Source organism: Chiloscyllium punctatum, chromosome 25 (assembly GCF_047496795.1).
Source record: "Chiloscyllium punctatum isolate Juve2018m chromosome 25, sChiPun1.3, whole genome shotgun sequence".
In the NCBI taxonomy this organism is placed as follows: Eukaryota; Metazoa; Chordata; class Chondrichthyes; order Orectolobiformes; family Hemiscylliidae; genus Chiloscyllium; species Chiloscyllium punctatum.
Genome location: NC_092763.1, coordinates 43,251,676 through 43,279,632, shown reverse-complemented (window position 1 = coordinate 43,279,632; position 27,957 = coordinate 43,251,676). Strand labels below are relative to the sequence as shown.

At 39.8% G+C, this 27,957-nt stretch overlaps 1 protein-coding gene and 1 long non-coding RNA gene across 3 annotated transcripts in view; one reads left to right on the top strand and one right to left on the bottom strand.

Annotated features, from left to right (window-relative positions):
- LOC140495896 (uncharacterized) overlaps positions 1 to 27,957 on the bottom strand; it is a 105,623-nt gene that overhangs the window by 56,853 nt on the left and 20,813 nt on the right. The window lies entirely within an intron of this gene.
- LOC140495609 (ADP-ribosylation factor-like protein 6) lies at positions 233 to 27,957 on the top strand. Its single transcript, XM_072594610.1, has 7 exons — positions 233 to 355; positions 7,498 to 7,559; positions 7,972 to 8,040; positions 16,322 to 16,416; positions 17,081 to 17,210; positions 27,793 to 27,848; positions 27,920 to 27,957. The coding sequence occupies exons 1-7, from the start codon at positions 233 to 235 to the stop codon at positions 27,955 to 27,957; spliced, it is 573 nt and encodes a 190-aa protein (XP_072450711.1).

The following is a 27,957-nucleotide window of genomic DNA, read 5'->3' as shown; positions in this document are numbered from 1 at the left end:
AAATGTTTAGAATCAGATTGGAGCATTGGCATATCGTGCTCCCTTCCGGCACTCTGCTTATGTGTTTAGGATAAATATCTCAACGCAGGAAGAAATAAATTTGGTGTCTGGCTACTAAATGCATGTACAATGAGGTTGAGTTTTGCAATTGCGTCACTGTAGACACACACAAGCCAGAACAGCGGGACTTGGTAACAAGAGGAGACCCGAGTCACTGCTGCCCAATCCAGCTATGGACTTTTTCAATAAATTGGCTGTTTGGCTGAGGCTGAGGCGCAGGGACGTGAATATCCTTTGTTTGGGGCTGGACAATAGCGGGAAGAGTACGATCATCAATTGCCTGAAGCCTACTAGTGTGAGTTTGGAAGACAATCCCCACTAATCTACTCATTATTATGAATACACCCTGTACCTGCCGATTAAAGGTGGATAATTTATCCTGCCGCATGTATAATTACAAATGCTTTTTGCAGAACTAGCACTAAAATTTCCGCAATCCGCTTCATCTAACAACTCCAAAATTCTTTAGTTTAATGTCTGATATACTGCACTTCAGAGAAAGAACCTGAGCACGCGTGTATTTCGCTTTTGTGCATTTTTTTCAAACAACTCAGCTTTAGAATACGCCTGGCCCCGGCAGACAAGTGCCAATATTTCCTCTCCCCATGCTTTCATCAAACCAGCTGCAGAGCAATTACGAATGGAAAAACTGTGGAAACTCCACTATCTGTCCCCACACCCTTTTTGTGTCACAGTTCTCCAAATGCTTCTGTGATCTTCCAGCCATTATATAATTTCCTTCCCTTCCAATGATAATTCAGTTTTCAGCCCCTTTTTCATTGTTGGGAAGGAACCCTTTAGGGAACTGCTAAGTTTCTCCTGCTGTCTGCTCAGATATGGGGTTGTCACATTCCCACAGAAGCCAGTAGCTCTCTGGCGTGAGAGAAATAATATGAGTGAAGTGGTACAGGTGGTGAATGCCTACAATACAGAGTTACTGACATTATCAGGTCCAACCTTTGAGAGACAAGGCCAATCAGCAGCTTCAAGGTGAACTATTTTTGCCTCTCACACCCCATTCACAGATCTCAGACAGGAAAGATGAGTGCAACACATGAGAAGTGTTCACCTCTGGGGAAAAGTCTGCCCAGATGATGTCCTGATTGGGGATCTTTCAGTTAAGTCCTGAATGTGGTAGAACTACAAGGAACAACAGCTGCTTTTTAATCCTGATGACAAAGCAGATAATACTGCCAACGCTTTCTTTTTAAAAGTTCCCAAGATCTCTCCCTGTAAAAGCGTAAAGCAAATCAGAATGAAGTGGTCAAGTCTGCAGGGTTCTGACAATCACATTTTTTGATTTTATAAAAAATATGAACAAATATAGAATAATCAAGAGATTTACGCTGGCTGGGAGTCTGGATCTCTACATCCAGATTTATCCTAGGTTGCTCCAGGAAGCGAGAAAAGAGGTTGCTAAGCCATTGCTGAAAATCTTTGCTTCCTCACTCTCTACAGGAGTCATAATGAAGGATTGGAAGGAGGATAATGTTGTTCCCCTTTTCAAGAAAGGTAAAGGGGAAATCCCTGACAATTAGCAGATCAGACAGTCTTAAGTCTGTGGTCTGCAAGGTTTTGGAAAAAATTCTGAGGGATAGGATTTATAACTATTTGGAAAAGCATAGCGTGATTAAAGGCAGTCATCATGGCTTTGTGAGGGACAGGCCATGCCTAACTAATCTTATTGAATTCCTCGAGGAGGTGACAAGACAGGTCGATGAAGGTTGAGCAGTGGATGTGGTGTATATGGACTTCAGCAAGGCATTTGATAAGGTTCCCCATGGTAGGCTCATTCATAAAGTCAGGAGCTATGGGATAAAGGGAGATTTGACTATCTGGATTCAGAATTGGTTGGTTGACAGAAGGCAGAGAGTGGTTGTAGATGGAAAGTATTCTGCCTGGAGGTCACTGTTGAGTGTCCCATAGGGCCTCTGCTCTTTGTAGTTTTTATAGATGACTTGGATGAGGAGGTTGAGGAGTGGGTTAGTAAATTTGCAGATGATACAGAGGTTGGAGGTGCCGTTGATAGTATTGAGGGCCATTGCAGGCTACAACCTGGATAAATGCGAAGTAATGCATTTTGTAAGGTCAAACTCAAATGCTGAATATCAGGTTAAAGACATGATTCTTGGCAGTGTGGAGCAACAGAAGGATCTTGGTGTTTAAGTTCATAGATTTCTCAAAGTTGCCACCCAAGTGGATTGGGTTGTGAAGAAAGCCTATGGTGTTTTGGCTTTCATTAACAGGGGGATCGAGTTTAAGAGCTGTGAGGTTTTGCTACAGCTTTACAAGTCCCTGGTGAGACCACACTTGAAATATTGTGTCCAGTTCTGGTCTCCCTACTATAGGAAAGATACAGGGGCTTTGGAGAGGGTGCAAAGAAGGTTTACCAGGATGCTGCCTGGACTGGAGGGCTTGTCTTTCGAAGAGAGGTTGACTAAGCTTGGACTTACCTCTCTTCCTCCAGAGAGAAGACCGGAATCGAGGTATACAAGATAATGAGGGGCATGGTTAGAGTCAATTGCCAGAGACTTTTCCCCAGGCAGGAATGACTGGGATGAAGGATCATAGTTATAAGATTTTGGAGGAAGGTATAGAGGAGACGTCAGAGGTAGGATCTTTACGCAGAGTTGTGAATGCATGGAATGCGTTGCCAGCGGCGGTAGTGGAAGCAGAGTCGTTAGGGACATTTAAGCGCCTGCTGGACATACACATGGACAGCAGTGAATTGAGGGGTGCGTAAGTAAGGTTATTTTCTTTTACATTAGGATTAATCCTCGGCACAACATTGTAGGCTGAAGGGCCTGTTCTGTGCTGTACTTTCTATGTTCTCTGTTTTATGTTCTTTTTGCCTTGTGACAGGCACTGACTTCTCTTTGTATTTGCTTCCACTTTTAGTCTGTTGTGTTCACTGGTATTCTGCTTTTTTTCAGTTTTCTATTCCCTTAGAAATCTATTTGCCTTTTCCTTATGCTGCTTATAGATTTTTGGTTTACTTCTGCACTCTCCTTAGATTAGGACATAGACTAATCTCTGAACATCCTCATTCTTGAGCTTCTTACGGAAGGAAGATCATTGAGGAAGTAGCTTAAGACAGTTGGAACAAGGACAGAACACTATTCTGAAGAACTCCTGCAGAGATGTCCTGAAGCTGTGAACTGACCTTGAACAACACAACTATTTTCCTTTGCGATGGGTATGACTCAAACCAGCATTTTTCCCCTTGATTCACATTGTCTCCAGTTTTGCAAGGGTTCTTTAATGCACAAAAATTGAGTTCCTCTACAGATTCTGTTCCTCTTTTTCTTATGAAAATCAGAATCCAATTAAGGAGGCTGCTCTCCTCTTCATCTAAAAGAAAGTCAACTTGGTTAATCCTGTTTTCTGCAAGTGAGAGGTCCAGACAATTGATTGCCAGTTGTGGGATGAAAGAGCTGGTACACAAGTCTTACTCTTGTGTTGGGGTGTTCCATCATAGAAGAAAGTTACAGAAAAGGACTATGTGATGGAGATTATGTGATGGAGAGTCTAGATTATGTGATGGAGAGTTTAGAACTAGCATAGTCTCAGAATAAAGGGCTGATCATTTTGGAATGACATGAGAAACTTTTCCTCCACTCAGGCCTGTAAATAATTGGAATTTCCTACCCTAAAAGGCTATAGATGCTCAGTCATTGACTAAGATCAAGGCTTAAAATTGATCGATTTTTGGACTCTTAAGGGAAAGTAGTGATAATGAAGGAAAAAACATTTGAAGAATAGATAGATATCATCTTATTAAATGGTGGAACAGGCTTTAGGGACTGTATGGCATACTCTAACTGCAATTTCCATCCTTAACATAGAAGCTGAGCATCCAAAAATACATCACTACGCCGCTCTGGAAATGATCAGCGCCGTATAGAAAAGAAGATATTGATAGCTATACCTATTCAAACAAAAGCACAAGTAAGTGTGAAACTATTCAAAGGCAGCCACCTGAAGCTGGATCAAACAGTGCTGAAGGAGGGTAGTGTGTCAAAAACTGCAAGCCAAGGAGAATGAAGAGGGATAATATACAAATTAGGAGCAGAAATCGGCCATTTTATTCCTCAAGCCAGCTCCGCTATTCAATAAGATCATGGCTGATTTCTCACATTCCACATTGCCATCTACATTGTATTACCTTTAACTTCCTTGTCGAACAAAATCCATCTCTGCCTTAAAAATATCCAACAGTGCCATCTGCACCATCTCCTGAGGCAGAGTTCCAAAGTTGTAAAACCTGAGAGAAAAAAACCCCACAATTGCTGTCCTAAAAGATTGATTCCTAATTTTACAACAGTGCCCCTTCGTCCTGGACTTACCCACAAGAGGAAACATCACTTTCACAACCACCTTATCAAGACCATTCGTATATACTTTTGTGAAGTCAAACCTCACTTTTATAAATTCCAGTGGAAATAAGCCCAGTCTATCCAATCTTTCCTTATAAGACAGCCTGCTTATTTCAGATATCAATCTAGTAAACCTTCTCTGAACTGCATCCAGCATATTGTACATTTTTCTATAAATAAGACTAAAACTACACATAGCATTCAAGATGTTGTCTCACCAATGCCTTTATAACTGAAGCATAACATTGTTACTTTCATTATCAATTCCCCTTGGAATAAAATATAGCATTGTGGTCCTGATTAATTGCTGTGTTTATATACTATATTTGAATAACTATGGATTCCTCTGCACTGTAGTATTTTGTAATTTTTAAAAAAATCATCCGACTAAAACAACCAATTTCATGTTTTTCCATATTTCATTGCCACATTTTTGCCAACTCTATATATTGAATTGAACTAAATCAGCTTTATTGTCACATACTCAAATGAATACAATGAAAACTCTATAAGTCGCCATTTACAGCGCCATCTTAGATACCGAGGTACAGCTTTTTCAGTTACAGATGAGTTACAGTGTGAAAATGTCAGTAACACACAGTGCTATCTTACGTACAGAGTACCTAGGTACAGGTTGAGAGTTTGCTCACTGAGCTGGAAGCTGTCTTCAGATTTTTGTCACCATACTAGGTAATATTATCAGTGAGCCTCTGGTGAAGGGCTGGTGTTATGTCCCGCTTTCTATTTATGTTACTTGGTTTCTAAAGGTGGGTGATATTTGTTCTGTTTTACGATGACAAATGTGTGGGTCTGCGACGTGGATGACACCTTTGTCATCACAAAACTGAACAAATTAGAGGAAGCCTACAACACCATCAACAGCGTTCTTATTGGCCTAAATTTCACAAGAGAGGAGGAGAACAATGACAGACTCCCATTCCTACAGGTCACAGTAGAACAAACAGTTAATGGAGAACTTCAAACCAATGTCTGTATGTGTTGTTTTCCTGTAGACCACATTCTTAGCTACAGAAGCAATCATCCCAACACACATAAACAGAGCAACATCACGACATTATTTCAACAAGCTACAATACACTGCAGTATCCAGGAACTACGAACAGCAGAAGAAAAATACCGCTACAGCATATTCAAGAGTAATGGGAACTCAACAAACAGTCCTCCAATTCTTAAAGCGACAAACTCAACACGCCCAGAAACTCTAGCCACATTATCTTCCATCAAAGCCACCTCTGAAATGGCTTCCAGATGACTCAGACCCTTTGGCATCATGGTAGCTCACAAACCTACCAACACACTTAAACAAAGACTAATTAACCTAAATGGACCCAAAACAAACAACCAGCGAAACAAATGTCATTTACAAAATACCATGCAAGGACTGCAACAAACACTACATCGGACAAACAGGCAGAAAACTAGCCACCACGATACATGAACATCAACGAGCCACAAAAGGACAAGACCCACTATCACTAGTACCCTTACACACAGAAGAAGGAGGACAACATATCCACCTTAGGACAAGCTAAACAGAGACATGCACAAGAATTCCTAGAGGCCTGGAATTCTAACTGGAACTCCATCAATAAACATCGATTTGGACCCATCTACCATCCTCGGAGAAAAAAACTGAAAATAATATCACCCACCGTAAGAAACCAAGACACAAATCGAAAGTGGGACTTAACACCAGCCCTTAACTGGAGGCTCACTGACTTAGTTACCTAGTATGGTGATGAAACATCTGAAAACAAATCTTCCAACTCTGCGAACAAACTTACAATGAGAACCTCAACCTGAGCTACAAATCTTCCCTGAGTTACAGAATAGAAAAATGAAGAAAAAAGTTTAATTACAACCAAACATAGGTCAGAAAAAAACAAGCAGCAAGTTAAAAGATAAACATCGCAGTTTCTCTGGGAGAAAGATAGTGACTGCAGATGCTGGAGATCAGAGTGAAAAAGTGTGGTGCTGGAAAAGCTCAGCAGGTCAGGCAGCACCTGAGGAGCAGGATATTCGGCAGTTTGGACATAAGCCCTTCATCAGGAATGTGTTGGGTATTGAAATATTGGGAGAAAGGGGGCTGAGAGAGAAATAGGAAGGAGGGATGAGATGGGGGGTGGGGGGCGGGTGTGTGGGGGGTGGAAGGTAGCTAGGAAAGTGATAGGTAGATGCAGGTAGGGAGTGATGGGGTGATAGGTCGGAGGGGAGGGTGGAGCAGATAGATGGGAAGAAAAATGGATATAGGTAGGACAGTGCCAAGTTGGAGGGTTGGATCTAGAATGAAGTGGGGAAGGGGAGATGAGGAAACTGATGAAATCAACATTGATAGTATGTGGTTGGAGTGTCCCAAGACAGAAGATGAGGCATTCTTTCTCCACCCCACAGAAGACCAGTGCAGGTTGGCCTCTGCGTGGTCTGATCACTGGCTGCTGCCACACTCCACATCGGGCTGCGGCCACCACACTCCACACCGGGCTGCTGCCGCCGCCAAGCTCCACACAGAGCTGCTGATAACCCCACTCAGGATTACATGGCACTGGTGTCTCCACTTTGGGCTGCCGATTACCGACTGTGGTTTGGAGGCCGGGAATCGGAGGCTGGGGCCAGGTGTCCGAGGACAACAGAGTGACAGCAGGGAGGAAAAGAGGGAGAAAAATAGAAGAGTGAATGGGTGGAATAGATAAGCTCTATTCTAGTTTCCTTTGGAAAGGCAAAAGGACAGGATCTAAAACTGCAGGTTTTCAGAAAAGGTGAATACAGTGCAATCTAGAGAAAATGATCAGAAATGAAAACCAAACCTAAATTTTCCTTCTCCTTTCCAAAAAACACATCCGTACTTTAGGCAGAGAGGATTTGTACTGACTGAGAAATCAATCTGGTTTACATTTCAGGAAATTATTAATGTAACAAAGTAAGTTTGGTGTCCATTAAATGGCTTTGTGATATCTGGCATGAGAAAGAATGGATAGCTAAATCAAATCTCAATACTGTACACTGTTTTGAATTGGTCTCAATTTTCCCCTTGATTCTTCAGGCACAAGCCAAGGACCTATTTCCAACAATTGGATTCAGTGTGGAGAAATTCACTACATCTAGGTATAGTAAATAATATATATGTAAATTGTTGTCTTTCCTTTCCCACATTCCTGACTCCTTTTCTTTTCATTGTCCATGCAGCTTTGAGAATGAAATATTCCCATTCGTGACCTTTTAAAGTGTTGAGTTTTGATGATTTTGCCAAAGGCTTGTACAATTGCATCAAGACTACCCAAATCTATTTCAGTTGGAATAGGTATGGGCAGTCAGAGAATTCAAGCTCAAGCCCAAAAGATAAAAGAACAATATACTAAACCAAAGGCAACACAAACTTCTGGTTTACCACTACTAGCATTTGCTATCTGGTCTTACTGACACATGGCTAGATGGAGAACAGAAAAACAAGCATTCACTAACCTACAGTAAGCATGCATTCTCTCCTGTTTATTTGTATTACTTTGTACAATTTCAGGTTGTCCTTCACTGTTTTTGATATGTCTGGCCAGGGAAGATACCGAAATCTGTGGGAAAAATACTATGAGTAAGTGAGATGACAGAAAATAAAAAGCTATGTAAAACACAAGTTAAATTGTATGTTTGCACAGAATCTTTCATTCAATGTATTTGCTCTGACTTGTAGATATCTTGTTGATATTCTTGCGTATGAAGTAATGAGTTGCAACAAGAAAAGGATACTGATTAGACAAATAGATTGCAATCATGGTGGACAAATAGATTGCAATCATGGCAAACAAAAAAAACAAAAATAAAGAAGGGGATATGCTGGGAATGCTGCTTCGTGTGGGAGAAATAGGGAAGATTTTGGTTTGAATGCTCTGTGGAAGAATAAACAAAATGATAGAGAGAATGAGGAAGGGTTACAAATTAGGACTACTGTGGATACATTCTCGAGCTCAGTGAATCTAGTTACTTGCTTGAGTTGGGTAGAATATGAATACAAGTAGTTGGAGTAGGAGTATATTCTGCTTGGGCAGGTCAGTTAACTGCTTGGAGTATTCTGTTTCTGAGGGCCTACTGTCTACTTTTGGTCCTCTCTATTTTATAAAATCCTAACATGTGTTGGGGAAAATGTTGCAGTCTGTGCAATCAATGATGATGTAACTGAACACCTTGAAAATTTTCAGTTAATCAGGGAGAACCAGCATGAATTCAAGGCAGATAGGTCATGCTTGACAAACCTCATTGATGTTGTTTTGAAGATTTGACTAAGATAGTGGACAGGGAATGTTTATGAGCGCATGTTTCCTGTTAGGGAATGTCTATGTATGTTTCTTCTATTGACTTCCAGAAGGCATTTGATAAATCCCATATAAGAAACTATTAAGAAAGGTAGAAGCCCAAGGAAATTAGGGCAAATTATTGACATGGCTGGGAAACTGGTTGTGTGACAGGCAACAGAAAGTAGGGGTAATGAGTAGGTACTCAAATTGGCAGGATGTGACCAGTGGTGTCCAAAAGGATCTGGGTTAAGGCCTCAATTACTCACATTATTTATGAACAACTTGGATAATGGTATTGAAAGTCATATGTCAAAATTTGTTGATGACAATGTTAGGCAGCTTTGTAGGCACTGTAGTTGATAGCATAAAATTACAAAAGGGATATTAATAGACAAAATGAATGGCAAAATTGTGGCAGATGGAGTTCAACATACACAAGTATGAAGTTACACATTTTTACTGAAAAAAAGGATAGATTAGAGTACTTTCTAGGTGATATTAAGTTAAATACAGTGACCATCCAAAGAGAGTTGGGGGCTTAGATGCATATGCTTTGAAATGTCACAAACAGTTAGAGTCAGAGTATTACAGATGAAAACAGACCTTTCGGTCCAACCAGTCCAAACTGAAAATCCCAAACTAAACTAGGCCCACCTAACAGTACTTGGCCCACATCTGTCTAAACATTTCCTATTCATATACTTACCTAAAATGTTTTTTAAAACATTGTAAGTGTACTCACTTCCTAAGGAAGTTCATTCCAAACACGAACCACTGTGTAAAAAAATTTTTAATTTTTCTCCTCTCAACTTAAAATAAAATCCCTCACCATAGAGAAAAGGCACTTGCTGTTTACTCTATCCATTCACTTTATGATTTTATAAACCTCTAACTTCCTACACTTCAGTGGAAAAAGAAACTCCCAGCCTATCCAACCTCTCATAACTTAAAACCCTCCATTCCTGGTTACATTCTGGTGAATCTCTTCTGAACTCTCTCCAGCTTAATAATAATCTTCCATAACACGGCGACTAGAACTGGGCACAGTACTTCAGAAGTGGTCTCACTAACATCTTGTAAAATCTCAATAAGATGTCCCAACTCTTCTACTCAATGTTCTGAGCAATAAATGCAAGCACGATAAATGCCTTCTTAATCACAATATCTGTATGTGACACACACTTCAAAGAATTACGTATCTGAAACCCTAGGTGTCATAGTCATAGAGATGTATAGCATGGAAACAGACCCTTTGGTTCAACACTACCCAAGGCTCTACTTTTAAATAAGTCCTGCCCTTGTTTGTTTTACTAAGATACAATACCTTGTTAATATCCAAATTAAACTCCATCTACCACTCTTCAGCTCACTGACTCAATTGATCAAGATCTCTTTGTAGCTGAAGAAAGTTGATGGAATGCTGGCCTTTATATCGTGAGGACTGGAGTACTAGAATGTGGACGTTATGGTGTAGTTACACAAAACCCTGGCTTGACTCCACTTGGTATAGTGAGCAAGTCTTGGTATCACATCTTCAGAAGGATATGTTAGCCTTGCAAGAAGTACAAGGCTGGTTTACAAGAATGATACCTGGACTTTAGGAGCTATGAGGAGAGATTATATAAATTAGGCCTAATTTTCTCTTGAATTTAAGGGGTGATCTGATTGAAGTCTTCAAGATATTAACAGGAAAAGGCGGGGTAGTTAAAGATAAGCTATTTTCACCTGTAGGGGATTCTAGAATGAGGGATCATAGTCTGAGAATTAGGGCCAGATCATGTCACAAGGATCTGTCAAAATCAAATACCAAAGATGATCATTTCTGCACTTAAATCTTTGAAAAAATAGGTTTGGACAGTTAAAAAATAAATCTCGCTTCTGATTTCAATCTATCTGCTGATATAGGATTGATGCTGCACATATGATTTCATGATCATAAGAACATAATAGTAGGCCATTTGTACCTGCTCCACCATTCAATAAAAATCATGGTTGATCAGATTGTGGTTGCAGCTGCACTTTTCTGTCTGCACTACTCAGCCATTCACTACCTTATTTATCAAACACATGATCAAGGAAGAGGAATAGGCCAATCAGCCATTTGAGCCAGCTCTGCCATTTAATAAGATCATGGTTGATCTCATTGTAACCCAAATCCATATTCCAATCTACTACTGATTATCATTCCCTATCAGCTGTACGATTGCTTAGCTACTCCAAAGTTTCACGCACAGTGGTTGATGTCCCAATGTGCAGCATTGTAGTTTCAGATGTTGCTGCTATGTAAGGACTTTGGATGTCCATCTAGATGAAAATAATATTAATGTGACCACTATCCCTGCTAATTTTTAATCCCTTTGTTAAGTAAGAAATTATCTTAAAAAATAACAGAATAGTACAGCACAGGAACAGGGCCTTCAGAACCCACAACGTATGTGCTGATTATGGTGCCATTCTAAACTAACCTCATGTGCCTATACATATCCCTGTATTCCCTGGTTGCTCACATATCTATCTAAATAAATCTAAAACACTGCAATTGTCTCCCAGAGAAGAATCTTTGAACCTAAATCATTCACTGTTTCTCTCTCCACAGATGCTGCCAGACCTTTTGGGTTTCTCCAGCATTTTCTGTTTTTATTTCAGATTTCCAGCATCTGCAGAATTTTGCTTTTCAAACAATCTATCTACCTCTTAAAAATATTCTGAAGTTCTGCTTCCATTGCCTTTTCAGGAAGAAAGTTCCAACGACTGTCAACCTTTTGGGAAAAAAAACATTATTTTTAAATGGACAACCCCTTATTTTTAAGTAATGATCCCTAGCTTTATATTCTTCCATCAGACCACTTCTACATCTATCCTATGAAGACACCTCAAACCTCACATGCTTAATCAAATTGTCTCTTAACATAAACTCCAGAGTATTCAAGCCTTACCTGTCCAAAATTTTGTCAAAAGCCTATACCGGGTAATAGTCTGGTAACTTTCTCTGAACTGCTTTCAATGTTTTTACATTCTTCATTTAATAAGATAATCTTACTGAAATAACTCCATGAAGGCCAGTATCTCCTCACCAAGTCACCCTTTACTTAAGCAAGTATAGTACATGACACTGACACAGGAAGCTCAGATGGCTCCTACTGTGAATAGAATCCTGTTTTGTTTTCTCCAGAATCAGTCCCCCTTCTCCTGAAACAATCAAGACGACAGTCCTTCACACACACTGGTCCAACTCGCTCAAGAGCCAGCTCTCAGAGGGAGTAGAATCTCTGACACTCCGGTTTATGTATTTTTTTCGGGTTTTTTCCAGAGTGAATAGAACCCTCGACCCTCCTGTTTCTCTTTTTTTCTTTTTTCTCCCACACTACTGCCTAACTGCGGTTAACACTTACTTCCACATTGAAATCTTTCAGTCTGTGCTGCTGTCACTGTTCCTGGGTGAATCTGCTGAATCTCACCATCAGAACACTCAAACCACTTGGAGCATTCAGATACTGTGGTTTAGAATCCTGTTTTTATCTGTCAGCCAGGACTCCCTGATTGGACTGGATTAACAGCCCCAACCAGGGAACATATTCTGTGAAGTCCATCTGGCTAACCTTGTTACAATCACGACAAATTGGGTCATTTCTCCGAACGTAAAAGAATGATGGTTGGCAGAGGGGAAAAAGTATAATCAGCTAAGATTTATATTGCTTATCACTATCTACAAATTCATGTTGGAACAAACCTAGAATAGAATTTGAATTTACCTCATAACCCCATCATTGAATGGCTTATTAATGCTAGCATTCTAACGTTGTGTGAAAAATGGACATAGGACATCTTCCTGCAGAAATCTGTTAAAAAGAAAGTTCACGTCATTGACAAAACAATTAAAAAATCTGGTTAAAACTCAGATTCTTCACTCAAACATGCGGTTGTGTTATTTAGTTTCTATATATTGTTGTAAATATCTAGTTCATAGTTTATCTATTTTAGAAACTGTTAGGGATAAAAGTTTTAACTGGATAAATGGGGCCATTTAGTTGAGAAACTGTTAAACGCAATGGTCATGTAAATGTAACTCAAACAAGCCTGGGTTTATTTCATTTACAAGGTAGCTTACAAGCCTGTATTTATCTTGAAATATCATATTTGATGGTGGAAAGACTTATATGGTACTCTCTAAGCTGGTAATGACTTAGGCATTCAATAAGAATGAACAATATTTATATGCATTATAGAATCAATTGCTTCTGTTGAGGTAAAATAATTTTCATTTCTGTTTGAGGTCATCCCAAAGTATGCCACATTGAAAACAGAAGTATGAAAATTAGTGTGACAATTTCATTCACAATAAAGACAGCACACTTGCTGTACCTGCATACTAGCCTTTTGTGATTCATTCACTAGGACACCCAGACCTCTCAGTATCTCAAGAGTTAATGCAATCACTGACCATTTAGATAAATATGCTTAGTTTTAATTCTTTTTGCCAAAATAGGCAATTTCACATTATTCCACATTATATTTCATTTGCCAGATCTTTGCCACTCACTTCACCTTTCAGTCTTTTCGTAGCCTATGTTCTTCACAATTTAGTTTCCTCCCTTTGTCATCAACAAATGTGGCAAGTATTCTTCGTGCCTTCGCCCAAAATCAAGAATCTATCCAACTCAGCCTTGAATAAATTTGTCAACCCAGCCTCCAGAAGAGAATTATAGGCTGTAATGAAAAGAAATTCTCACCATCTGTATTAAATGAGAGCTCTCAAACTCTTAAATCATGTCCCCTAGTTATAGTCTCCATTGCAAGTGGAAAATTCCTACTGTTATCCACCCTTTTCAGGCCCTTTCAAGATGTTATATGTTTTGATAATATGATCTCTCATTTTACTGAACTCCAATGGATATAGAGTGAACCCGTTCAATCTTTCTTCACAAAATAGCCCCTTCTTCCCAATCTGATGAGTGAACTTTTTTTGAACTGCTTCTAATGCAATTACATTCTTTTAAACAAAAAGGACACCAAAACTGTACACAACTCCAGATGCAACTTCAGCAACACCATACACAGCTTCAGTAAAGTTACTGCAGTATTTCACTTATTAAAAATTCCATTTCCCTTTCAATAATTGATAACATTCCATTTGCCTTCCAAATCACTTGCTGTACCCTTCTCCCAACTTCTTGTGATTCATGTACTAGATGTCTCTGTACCACTAAGTCCTGCAGTCTTTTTCCAATTAAATGGAATACTGTTTTACAATTCTGCCTGCTGAAATGGACAGGTTCACGTTTAACCACCTCAATCTGCCAAATTAGTGCAACCTATTTATCTGTCAATATCAGTCTCTCTTCCTGCTCTTGACAATGCCCTGCTTACCTATTTTGGTGTCATCAACAAATTTAGCTAACATACATGTCATCCCATCTCTAAATTATTGTAAATAGTTGAACATGAAGCGCTGATCTCTCTGGCATTCCACTAGTTACAGTTTGCCAGAGTTATCCATTTACCCCATTCGGTGTTTCCTGTTGCTAACTAATTCTTCATCAATGCTAATATTTATTGGTTTCACAATGTGTTCTTATTTTGTGATCCATTATAGCAATGGAAGCTTACTATTTTAACTTAATTAACAGTAACAAATGATAACATATGCTTTGAAGTGGAACTATGACTTCCTGATAAAGGGCTTATGCCTGAAACATCAGTTCTCCTGCTCCTCGGATGCTGTCCGACCTGCTGTGCTTTTCCAGCACCACACTTTCAACTGACTTTGATACTTGTTATTATGAGGGACTGTACATTTGAATGAAATATCTGTTGGTGTCATACTTTATGTAGTTGAACAATTATTGGTATAACAAATTAGTTTTTATGAATGAGAATTTTTTCAGTGTAGTGAAGCCTGAAATAGTCACTCAAAACATTATTTTGTATAGCTTAAATCATCTCAACTCTGCACAGGGTACGTAACTGATGAATTGACATGATGGGGTCAAAAGCAAAACGCGACTGATGGGGCACATGAGTTAGCCCTAAATAAACATGAGACTATAAAGTGTCAAGATGGCGTAGGCAAAGGGTTATGTGCTGGCATAGGGGCTGTAAGGGACAATGGGGAATTGAGATATCGTTCTTCAAGCTTACAGTCAGCTTCACTGAATTTGAGATTTGAAGAATGAAAACCCCTTTAGTAGGCAGCTCCACAAATTTTGTTTGATTTACAAAGCTACTGATATAGAAAAATATAAAAACAAAGAAAGAGTACAAGGCCATGCAGGCCACCTGTCTGCCATTCAATATAATCATGGTTGATCCTATATCTTAATTGCAGTTCCGTTACTGTGTTGGGTCAACATCCTGGAATTCCCTCCCTAAGGGCATTGTGGGTCAACCTTCAGCATGTGGGCTACAATGGCTCAAGGCAGCAGCTCACCATCACCATCAAGGGCAGCTAGGGACGGGTAATAAATGCTGGCCAGCCAACAACGTCCACATCCTATGATTAAATTCTAAAATTCAATTTTCTTGTTTTCTTCCCATACCCCTTGATGCCTTTTTTAATATTTAAAAATGTAGTTGTTTATTGACTATATTCAATGTTTTGGCCTTCACAGCCTTCTGTGGTTGAGAATTCCACAATTTCACTACCCTCGAGTGAAGACACTTTTTTCTCATTTCAGTCCTGAATGATCTCCCAGTATCCTGAGACTGTGTCCCCTGATTATAGACTCCCCAACCAAGGAAAACAAGATGCAGAGAGGATGTATGTCCAACTCTGTTAGAATTCTAAACTCTAGTGAATAAAGGCCCAATTGAACTAATCTCTTCTCATAAGACTGTCCTACTACCCCCAGTATCAGCCATGTGAAACTCTGCTGCATTCCATCAATGTCAAGTATATTCTTTGCAATGTAGGGATGCCGAAACTACATATAGTGCCTAGGGTTGGTCTCAAAGCCCTATCCAATTGCAATAAGACATCCCCACTTTTGAACTCAAATTCTTTTGCCACGAAGGTCAATATACCATTTACCTTTCTAATTGCTTGCTGCACCATCTCTCTGCTATCATTGGCTGATGTACAAGAACACTAGATCCCATTGTACACACACACTGCCCATTGCATCATTCTCCAAATAATACTCTTACTTTCCTGTTTTTCACATTGGTGTGTAACTTCAGATTTCGCCACATTGTACAGCCTCTGTCATGTGTTGGCCCACACAACTTGTCTCAATCATCTTGAAGCCCTCTTGCATCCTTCGAACAACTCATAGTCCCACCCAGTTTTGTGTTCTTAGTAAACTTGGAAATGTTACATTTGGTTCCCTCATTCAGGACTGAAATATGTTGTGAGTAGCTGGGGCCCAAGTACGGATCGTTGCAGTACCCAAATAGTTAGTGCCTCAGAAAATGATCCATTTATTCCTACTGTTTCCTGTCTGTCAACCAATTCTCAATCTATGCCAATATATTGCTATTGATATAATGGACATGCAGGTATCTGACTGAAATGAAGATTCGATTTTTCTGGAAATTTGTATAATTCTTTTCCCTAATTTTTTTTTAACATTTCATTCATTGCAGGGGTGCCGATGCCATTATTTTTGTCATTGATTCTGCAGACAAATTAAGAATTATTGTGGCTCGACAAGAATTAGATGCCCTTCTCATTCATCCAGGTAATGTAGGGCTCAACATCTGCAATCTGGTTTCAGCAATGCACTCACTTGGAGAGATTTGAGTTTGGATAAAAGGTACAGATTTCCATGTCAGATTATGTTTGCATCTTTTAATATCCTTTTGAATGTACTATTCTTTCCGCTCTGGCAAAATCTTGAGATGTGTTTTGCGTACTCTGACTGATAGAAGGGTGCTTGATTTTAGTCAAGGAGTCATAGTGCTAAGCGACAACCCATTATAGAAGATCTATTGTTTTCCTTTACCATAACTGTTTTGTTGGGCCCTCTAGCTCCACTTCACTTTGGGGCTAAATGGTCTGAGATCTGTCACTCCTGCCTTTATATTCTCCAAGAAGTGCAATTGTTGACATCAATTGAAAAATCAACAATTGAGGACATCATCACTCAAATTGTTTAATAGCTTGAAATTTCTTACTGTCTAGATTTGAACATAATGAATACCTACTTGAGCAAATGACTAATGGCTTACTATGCTCTCATACTACCACACTTTTACATGTGAATGTTGTCAGGTGAAAACAGCAGAACATTTTAAAAGAAATATGTGCTAATATGGTATGAGAAACTGGATACTGTGATTTTGGGTTCAGACTTAAACTCCTTTTGCACAGACACTAAAAGAATGTCACATTTACGTTTGCAGATATTATGCAGAGACAAATCCCTATTCTCTTTTTCGCAAATAAAAGGGACCTGAGTGACGCTTTGCCATCAGTTGTGGTGTCCGAGATATTGGGGCTTAATAACATCAAAGACAAACCTTGGCATATATGGTAGGTTAATATGGACTGGAGGAACATGTCACGTAGTTAGCCTTGATAGATGTAATTAATTGACCTTTGGTTTTTTTAACTGACCTTCATTTTAAAAATTGTAGGGTTGTTCCCAATTTTAAACCTGGTTGGACAGGTTTAGCTGACCTCTGCTGGGTAACGTTTGGAATAATATAGAGGCATACAGCATGAAAACAGACCCTTTTGGACAACTAGTCCTTGCCAAACATAATCCCAAACTAAAGTAGTCCCACCTGCCTGCTCTTGGCCCATATCCCTCTAAACCATTCATGTACTTCTCTAAATGTCTTGTAACTGTGTCACATCCAGCACTTCCTCAGGAACTTTATTCCACATGAGAACCACCTTCAGTATAGCACGTGCCCTTCATATCTTTAAAATCACTCTCACCCTAGTCTTGAAATCACCCCTCCTAGGGAAAGGATACCCACCATTAACCCTATCTATACCTGTCAGGTATGTTCAGGTGAAAAAGGTCCCAGCCTACCCAACCTTTCTTTATAACTCAAAACTTTCATACTCGGAACATGCTGGTAAGTCTCTGCTGCTGAACTCTCCAGCTTAATAATATCTTTCTATAACTGGACACTGTACTCCATAAGAGGCCTCACCAATGTCCTGTAAAAACCTCAACATGACATCCCAACTCCTACACTCAAAGGACTGAACGATGAAGGGAAGTGTGCTAAAAGTCTTATTAACCACTCTATTTGGGATGCAAATTTCAAATAATTCTGTACCTGCACTCCCAGGTCCCTCTGTTCTACAACACAATCCAAGGCCATCCCATTAACTGTCTAAGCCCGACCCTTGTTTGTTGTATGAAAGTACAATACCTCACATTTATTCAGATTGAACTCCATCTGCCATTTTACAACCCATTGACTCATTCCATCAAGATCCCTTTGTAACTTTGAAAATCTTCTTCACTGTACTATGCTACCAATTTTGGTTGACTGCAAACCTACTAACAATTCCTTTATATTCTCATTCAATCATTTCCATAAGTGACAAACAAAAGGGGGCCCACAACTAATTCACATGGAACACCATTGGTAACAGGCCTCCAGTCTGAAAAACAACTCTTCCCCCACCACTGTCAACTGCTGTTGAGTCAATTATGTATCCAATTGGCAAGTTCACCCTGAATCTCATGTCATCTAACTTTACCAATTAGTCAACCACATAGAACCTTGTCAAAGGTTTTACTAAAGTCCAAGTAAACAACGTCTGTTGCTCTGCCCTCAATCAACTTCCTCAAAAAACTCAAATTTGAGAGGCATAATTTTCCTTACATAAAACCATGCTGACTATTCCTAATCAATTATTGCCAATCTTTTAAATCACCCCCAACAATTTACCCACAGCTGAAGTCACTCTCACAGGACTATTTTTGGACTGGTCAAGCCTGGACTATCAGAGAAGAAAAATTGACCTGGGTTTCTTTGCCAGTAAAAAGGTGAATGGAATGTTGGTCCTTTGTCTTAAAAGAATGGCAATATAAAAGTGAGGAAGTGATCCTTTAGCTGTATAAAGATTTGTCAAATCTCATCTGGAATATTGTAATTATTTTTAATCCTGGTTTCATGAAATGTATGTTGGTCTTGAAGGGAATTTAAAAAAAAATTGTTTCTGCAGGAGGAGGCTAATTCACAGGATGTGGGATTTGCTGACTGGGCAAGCATGTATTGTCCAGCAATGGCTGCCCTTGATAAAGTGGTAGTGAGCTACGTTTCTCAGATGTTACAGTCCATTTTGGGTGATTATTGATTTGCTATAGTTTTGTATTCATTCAAACAAATAGAGAGTATTCCATTCCAAACTTGTGCAGAGTAGGGGGTGGACAGGCTTTGGGGTGTTAAGAGGCAAATTACTTGCAGAATTCCCAGCTTCAAACCCAATATTCCAAAAACATTTATATGGCTAGCCTAGTTCAGTTTCTGGTCATTGATAAGTCTGAGAATGATAGTTGGGGATTCAGCATTATAATGCCATTGAGTATCAAGAGTGACTTGTTGGAAATGGCCATTGCCTCACATTTTGTGATGTGAATGCTGCTTGCCACTTGTTAGTTCAAGACTGTCTATTGATATACTATATTTGTGACAGACTGCTTCAGCAACTGAGGAGTCACAAATGACGCTGAAGTAATTATCTGTGAACCTCTCCACTTCTGATCGTTTGATAAAGGGAAGATCACTGAAATAGGTGATGATGGTTTGGCCTAGGACACTATGTGGATGAACTCCGGCAGGGGTGTCCTGGAGTAAAATCAGAATCACCAGTAAAATGCCAAGTTGACAGTCGGCACAACCTTGGTTTGTATTCCTCTAAATTTAGAAGGTGAAGGAACAAATTGTTTAAAATAACAAAAGGATCTGACAGGGTAGAAAAACCTGTTCCTCTGTTGGGAGAGTCTAGAAAAAGGAGGATATTAGAGTTTGACTCACTATCTAATAAAATAGGGAACTACATTTTTTCAGATAAAGGGTAGAGGTAATCTGGAATTCCCTCTGCAAAAGGCTGTGTAATGCTGAGTCAAATATAATTTAAGACATGAATTGGTAATGATTTGGATAAGTGAAATGCATATATTGGGAATAGCTGGTAAATGAGGTCAGAAAAAAACAGATTACCATCAACTAATAGAATGACAGTATGGTTTCAAGGGACTATGAATGGCCTATTCTTGTTTCTACATACTGAAAACTGTTCAGTGACTATAAAAAATGTAGGTGTCAAATGATAACTGAATGGTGCTTTGCAATGCTGAACACATCTGAAAAACAGGTTCCCCCTCAACATCTGGACTTGTGTGGAATGAATACTGAAGACTGCCTAACAGCCTTTGATTCATAATCTAGTACAAAAAATTCTCAACAATGAAAGGTATTACATTACTATTGCTTGAGAGGGTCAAAACAGTCATGGTAAAATGTTAGCAGGAGCCAGCTATTTTTTGAGAACTCCTTTTAAATGTATGTCTGAGAGGTGAATGAGAAACCTGTGTAGCTCTCTCATCTTGTCCATTCTCATCTCTGCAGTTTCTCCACCCAACTGATCAAATACTATGTTCTTCAAAGGCAAAAGAAAACATCCTTGATAGCAAGAAACAGACAAAACAAAGAAAGTGAAAAGTAGTGAGACAAGAAAAAAGTCTAAATTGAGTGAAGAGGAGAGTGGGGAATGAGAGGGTAGCAAGATTCTGTTTTACCAAGACAAGCTTAACTCCAAGAACATGAGATGCCTGTAAAATATCATACGCAATAGCCCCTAACAAATTGGTGGTGGGCAAGTTGTTGGAGGGAATCCTGAGGGAAAGGATATACATGTATTTGGAAAGGCAAGGACTAATTAGGGATAGTCAACATGGCTTTGTGCATGGGAAATCATGGGGTGTAGGTTTGCTCGCTGAGCTGTAGGTTTGATATCCAGACGTTTCATTACCTGGCTAGGTAACATCATCAGTGGCGACCTCCAAGTGAAGCGAAGCTGTTGTCTCCTGCTTTCTATTTATATATTTGTCCTGGATGGGGTTCCTGGGGTTTGTGGTGATGTCATTTCCTGTTCGTTTTCTGAGGGGTTGATAGATGGTATCTAGATCTGTGTTCGTTTATGACATTGTGGTTGAAATGCCAGGCCACAAGGAATTCTCTGGCATGTCTTTGCTTAGCCTATCCCAGGATAGATGTGTTGTCCCAGTCAAATTGGAATTCCATGCAAGGACCACCAGAAACACTACGTAAGACAAACAGGAAGAAAGTTAGCCACCAGGATACATGAACACCAGCTAGCCACAAAAAGACATGACCCTCTCTCCCTCGTAGCCCTACACACGGAGGAAAAAAAACATCATTTCGACTGGGACAACACATCTATCCTGGGACAGGCTAAACAAAGACATGCCAGAGAATTCCTAGAGGCCAGGCACTCTAACCACAATGCCATAAACAAACACATAGATCTAGATACCATCTATCAACTCCTCAGAAAATGAACAGGAAATGACATCACCACAAACCCCAGGAACCCCATCCAGGGCAAACACATAAATAGAAAGCAGAAGACAACAGCTTCGCTTCACTTGGAGGTCGCCTCTGATGATGTTACCTAGTCAGGTAATGAAACGTCTGGATATCAAACCTACAGCTCAGTGAGCAAACCTACACCCTAAACTCCATCCTGACCTACAAACCTTACAAAAATGGGAAATCATGTCTCATAAACTTGATTGAGTTTCTTGAGGAAGTAACAAAGAGAATTGATGAGGGCAGAGTGGTAGATGTGATCGATATGAACTTCAGTAAGGCGTTTGACAAGGTTCTCCACGGGAGACTGGTTAGCAAGGTTAGATCTCACGGAATACAGGGAGAGCTAGTCATTTGGATGCAGAACTGGCTCAAAGGTAGAAGACAGAGGGTGGTGGTGGAGAGTTGTTTTTTTAGACTGGAGGCCTGTGACCAGTGGAGTGCCACAAGGATTGGTGCTGGGTCCACTGCTTTGCATCATTTATATAAATGATTTGAATGCGAACATAGAAGGTAGAGTTAGTAAGTTTGCAGATGAAACCAAAATTGGAGATGTAGTGGACAGCGAAGAAGGTTACCTCAGATTACAACAGGATCTTGACCAGATGGGCCAGTGGACTGAGAAGTGGCAGATGGAGTTTAATTCAGATACGTGCGAGGTGCTGCATTTTGGGAAAGCAAATCTTAGCAGGACTTATACACTCCCTCGGTAAGGTCCGAGGGAGTGTTGTTGAACAAAGTGCAGGTTCATAGCTCCTTGAAAGTGGAGTCGCAGGTAGATAGGATAGTGAAGGCGGCGTTTGGTATGCTTTCCTTTATTGGTCAGAGTATTGAGTTCAGGAGTTGGGAGGTCATGTTGCGGCTATACAGGACATTGGTTAGGCCACTTTTGGAATATTGTGTGCAATTTTGGTCTCCTTCCTATCAGAAAGATGTTGTGAAACTTGAAAGGGTTCAGAAAAGATTTACAAGGATGTTGCCAGGGTTGGAGGATTTGAGCTATAGGGAGAGGCTTAACAGGCTGGGGCTGTTTTCCCTGGAGCGTCAGAGGCTGATGGGTGACCTTAGAGGGGCATGGATAGGGTAAATAGGCAAAGTCTTTTCCCTGGGGTCAGGGAATCCAGAACTAGCATAGGTTTAGAGTGAGAGGGGAAAGGTATAAAGGAGACCTAAGGGGCAAACTTTTCTACACAGAGTGGTACTTGTATGGAATGAGCTTCCAGAGGAAGTGATGGAAGGTGGTACAATTGCAACATTTAAGAGGCATTTGAATGGGTAGATGAATGGGAAGGGTTTGGAGGGATATGGGCTGGGTGCTGGCAGGTGGGACTAGATTTGGTTGGGATATCTGGTCGGCATGGACGGGTTGGACTGAAGGGTCTGTTTCCATGCTGTACATCTCTATGACTCTATGCTGACAAGAATAGTAATTGGCTTGAGAAAAGGAAAATGAGCAAATTTCGGATGGATTGAGGGATTGTGCTAACTCTACATTTTTTATGAAGACCTCCCAGTGGATAAAGAGAAACACCTGGGAGTGGGCTAACTGACTATTCGTGGAAATCAAAAACGGAAGTTGCTGGAAAAACGCAGCAGGTCCGGCAGCATCTGTGAAGAGTTAACGTTTCGGGTCTGATTACCATTCTTCAGAACAAGGACCCCTTCCTCAGAATTTTCTTAGGTTTTGTTCTAAAGTGTGGCAAGTAGGAATTTGGCTACAAATAGATAGAAAATAGAAGTACTTTAAATTGGTATGCCAATTTCATCTGGGCCTGACCGAATATCTTGTGGCTAATCAATTGTACATTTTTGCGTATATTGAATATAATATCACATGACTCCCAGTAAATATTTTAGGTTTATATGAAATGTACCACCTTAAAATTCAGACATCTGTACAAATAAAATAATTTCTGATTCAAAATTTATATGTTCAGCAATCAGCATATTCAAATACTGGATTATATAGGACAATTGAACAACTTTGTTCTGGAACTATATACTTCAGAGTGAATTTTTCTAATGCATGTAATCGATACACTCAAAATCCATTGTACAGACATGTATAAAAGGTCGAGAGAATCAAAAACAATAACTTAGAAATTTGTGACAGCAAACCTAATGCAAGAATCTAAAGCCACTGGAAGAAAAGTACGGAGACCCTGGATTTCATTCCAGATAAGTGCACTGCAGTGGGGGAAGTCCCAGCTCCAGGAGCCTTTAAAAATGGCCAACTGCACTTTCCATTTTTGGTTTGGATCAGAAGTCAGGCTAGGCGACCTAGGAAAAGCAGAGGGTTTGAAGCTTCCTGGGGCGATTTAGTTAGAAAGGCTGCACAGGAACTCTGGCACTTTGTTCAAAATGAAGATTAAAACACAAAATATCCGGTTATTATTCATAGAACATTACAGCACAGTACAGGCCCTTCGGCCCTCGATGTTGCGCCGACCTTCTCCCTGCCACCTAATACCCTTTATAATCCCTGTAGACATGCCCATCGTTCCTTATATTCAGAATCAGCATATACGCTATGCTATATTTCCCAAGGCATCTGATACTCCCATGCCAGTCTGTGCCTATCGTTTTATGCCCATGGATGTTAATACCTCAATACCTATGACCATGTATGAATCTATCATGGACCCTGAAAACCTTTGTGCCATCCTGTGCTTATACATCTATCTCCCGTGGCACCTGATAACCCCCATGGTACTCTAAGCCCATCTACCCATGTCCGTGGACCCCAATCTCCAACTTCATACCAATGTTCCGAGTAAGGCCCAAGGCCAGTACAGCTCCTGTGCCACATTGTGCCAGTGCTTACCCGCGTTTTGCCATCCTACTCCATGCAAAGACACTTAGTTGGTACAGACATACACCTCAGGCAACATTCAGACAGAAAATAAAGTTGTCACTAATGAAAAAACTCTTGATGTAAAACTACATTTAATATATTGGAATTGCTTCAACTAATTTTTTGTAAAAACAAATAATTTTCTTAAGTGCTAACTCCCTTATGGAAAAAAAAGTCACTGCACTTAGTGCTTAATTCCTCCTGTTAGTGAACATTTCCATTCAAGAAGGAATTAGAGTTGCTCATCTGACAGGCACCTCATTATGAAAATTATAGTTTGAGAAATCAGTTTTGCAGCATAAATGGCTGCAAATGGTTCCACAGGAACACAAACACTAGTTTTTAAAAACTGATCAGGACAATGAGTATTAGAAGGACACATAGAGCATTCAAGGTGGTTTAGACAAATTGGGTGAGTGGACAAACATGGTAGATTAGATTAGATTCCCTATAGCGTGGAAACAGGCCCTTCGGCCCAACAAGTCCACACCAACCCTCCGAAGAGTAACCCACCCAAACCTATTCCCCTCTGACTAATTTAAATTCCGAAGTAGAGATGTCTTACTGCAGTTAGTCAGAGCCTTAGTGAGGCCACACCTCGGGTACTGCATACAGTTTTGGTCTCCTAACCTAAGAAAGGTTAGAGGAGTAAAGGCAAGAGGACAAAAGGAGTGCAGCAGAATTTTACGAGGACTGTGCTGGAGATGGCAGCACAGTCTTATGGAGGAGAGCTTAGTTCAACTGGGCCTTTATTTGTTAGAGTTTAGAAGGATGAAAGGGGATCTGATTGAACTAACAGAGCTGAACAGATTAAATGCAGGGAAAATATATTCTCTGGTTAGGTAGCCCAGAACCCGGGGAGACAGTCTCAGGAAACAGGTGGACAATCTAGGATTGGAGATAAGGAAAGATTTCTTCACTCAAAGCATAATGAACCTGTGGAATTCTCTACCACAGCCAGAAGACTGGAGAGGCTGTCACTTGCTCTCAATCATGATCATTTTGAATGGCAAAGAAGCTTGAAGGGTTGAATGGATTATTTCTGCTTCTGTTTCTGTGTTTACCTACCCCCCCACTCCACAACCCTGTATGCCACTGGTAATTAGAAATATATCAATTTCTACCTTAGACATACTCAAATACTGAACTTCTACAGCACTCAGTGGTCGTGAATTCCTCTTATCACAACTGAGTTTAAAAAAAAACTCTTCTCAGACCTATGTGGAATCCTCTTAAGTTGTGCCCTCTGGTTCTGGACTCCACAACCAAGGGAAGCATCTTATTTCCATTTCCTTCTCTATTCAATTAAATATTTTAAAAGTTTCAATGAGCTCACCTCTCATTTTTCAAAACCCTAGAAATAAAAGCCCAGTGTGCCCAACTTCTCTTCAGAGGACAATCCCACCATCCTGGCCACAAGTCTTTGTTGTTGCACTCCCTCTATAGCAATATATTCTTTCATGAAAAGAGGAGAACAAAACTACACACATTAATCCAGATAGGGTCTAACCATGCTCCATACATCTGAAACAAGACTTCTGTGGTATACTTACAATAGAGTGGGGCTGCTTAGCTCAGTTGGCTGGATGGATGGTTTGCAATTTGGAGTAACTCCAACAGCACGGTTTCAATTCCCATTCTGAAGTTACCATGAAGGACCCTCCTTCTCGACCTTGCTCCTTACCTGGGGTGTGGTAACCTTGGGTTACACTGACCACCAGTCATCTCTAATGAAAGAGTAGCTCGATGGTTCTCTGCGACGACAGTGATTTTACCTTACCTTTATTGACAAGGACACTAAGGTCCCATTGTACAAATACACTTTCCAACCTCTTACCTCCTAAGAGAGCTGAACAGACTAAATGCACATCTGTTTGTCTTACCAAAGTGGATAACCATACATTTTGCTATGTTACATTCTATTTATATGGAATAAGAAATAATCTGCACATCTGTTTGTCTTGCCAAAAATGGATAACCTAATATCTTACCAAGTTATGTTCTAATTGCTGTGTTTTTGCTCATTAATTCAGCCTATGCAAATTCTCCTGAAGCCACTTCACATCATCTTCATAATACACATTCCTAGTCACTTTGTATAATCCACAAATTTGGAAATATTACATTTGGCCTCTAATTCTAAATCTTGTTCAGAGATATTATTATATAATCACTGGAGAAAATAGGACTTGAACCAAGGCCATATGGCTCAGAGATAGGAACACTACCACCCTGGCTCAGAGGCCCTGAGTCGCCAATTCCAAATCATTGATTATAATAAAACAGCTCGTAATGAATCTTATGGTCGTGTAATATTTATAACCTGCCAGCGGAAGAATGATTTCTAAACACTATTTACTGTCTTTTAGATAAATCATTCATCCATGCCAATGTTTTACCTTCTATCCCATGTACTTTCATTTTTCTAACCAAGATAATGTAGGGAACGTTATCAAAAGCCTTCTGAAAATTTAAGTATGCAACATCCATTGGTTCTCCTTTTTATCAGTGGACATCTTCGAAAAACTCAAACAAGTTTGTTAAATATGGCTTCCCATTTGCAAATTCTGTGCCCAATCAGATCATTATCAACCAGGTATCTGTTTCTCATCCTTTGTAGTAGACTCCAGCATTTTCCCTACTACAATGCAAGACCAATTGGTCTGTAGCTCCCTGTGTTCTTTCACTCTTTCAGAAACTTGACCTCCAGAGGTTTAGTGCCTAACTAGCTCATGCAGTTTACATACAGATTGAAGTTACCTACAATAACTGTGTTCCAATGCTATGCACTTATCTCGCCACCTGATTAATATCATGCCTCATACTATCACTACCATCTGGTGGCCTATAAATATTTCTAATAAATATCTATTTCTCTGTGCTGTTTCTTTCCACCAAAACAGATTACATAATTCGTTCTTCAGATTTGAGATCTTCCCATAAAAACGTACTGGGGCCATCCAAGTCAAGCTCCTTTTCTTGTCTGTTGTTCCTAAAAGTTGAATATGTTTGAATATTCAGTAACCAGTCCTCATGCAGCCATGTTTTTGTGACAGTAATAAGATCATACCCATGTACCTCTATTTATGCCTTTTGATTGTCTATCTTGTTGTGAATGCTGCATGCATTCAGGTAGAATGCCCTTCCTTTTATCTTTTTGACATAATTCTGCTTTTGAAGCATAGTTAATGCTCAACTTTATTTCACATGCCTTCTAGTCTCCAGAGTACCCTTTCACTTTCCTGGTACCAGCTATATTTCCTTCCATTTTGGGTTTCCCCCAGATTTCCAACCCCATGATTACAATATGTGATCTGAATGAAGGCATTAGATGTAGAGTGGAATCTTCACCAAATGAATGAAAGCTTGGTGAGTGCAAAAGTAATATTTTCAACAACCAAAGAAAATGTCAAAACACAATTAGTGCCACATGTGAAAATTATAGTTCAAAGAGGAAACTCAATAGTCCGGACGTTCACTTGCCATGCCTAACTATGTTGTTGCTACGAGTATTTTCAAAACCAAAATCAGATTTTTCTTAACACATTTTGAGAGAATAACAACTTCTTTTTAAAGCGGCTTTCATTCCCTAATTTGGGCATGCATTGTCTCTTACAAATCAAGAAAAAGGTTTTGTGAGCATTATTCTCATTTTCATTCTTCTGTCTTTTTCCCCAAGTGCCTGCAGTGCCCTGAATGGGGAAGGACTACAGGATGGAGTGGAGTGGCTACAAGGTAATATTTGAGATAACTTCTGTAGACCAAATTCTTTGTATTGTCTATTTTAATTATTTCCGTTTTGACAGGTGGTAAAGCGATGCAGCAATCTAGTAACCTGGATTGA

Coding starts and splice junctions, on each gene's coding strand:
- LOC140495609 (XM_072594610.1), top strand. CDS start 233: ATGGACTTTTTCAATAAATTGGCTGTTTGGCTGAGGCTGAGGCGCAGG. Junction 7,560..7,971: donor GAGAAATTCACTACATCTAG/GTATAGTAAATA, acceptor GTACAATTTCAG/GTTGTCCTTCACTGTTTTTG. Junction 16,417..17,080: donor TGCCCTTCTCATTCATCCAG/GTAATGTAGGGC, acceptor TTACGTTTGCAG/ATATTATGCAGAGACAAATC.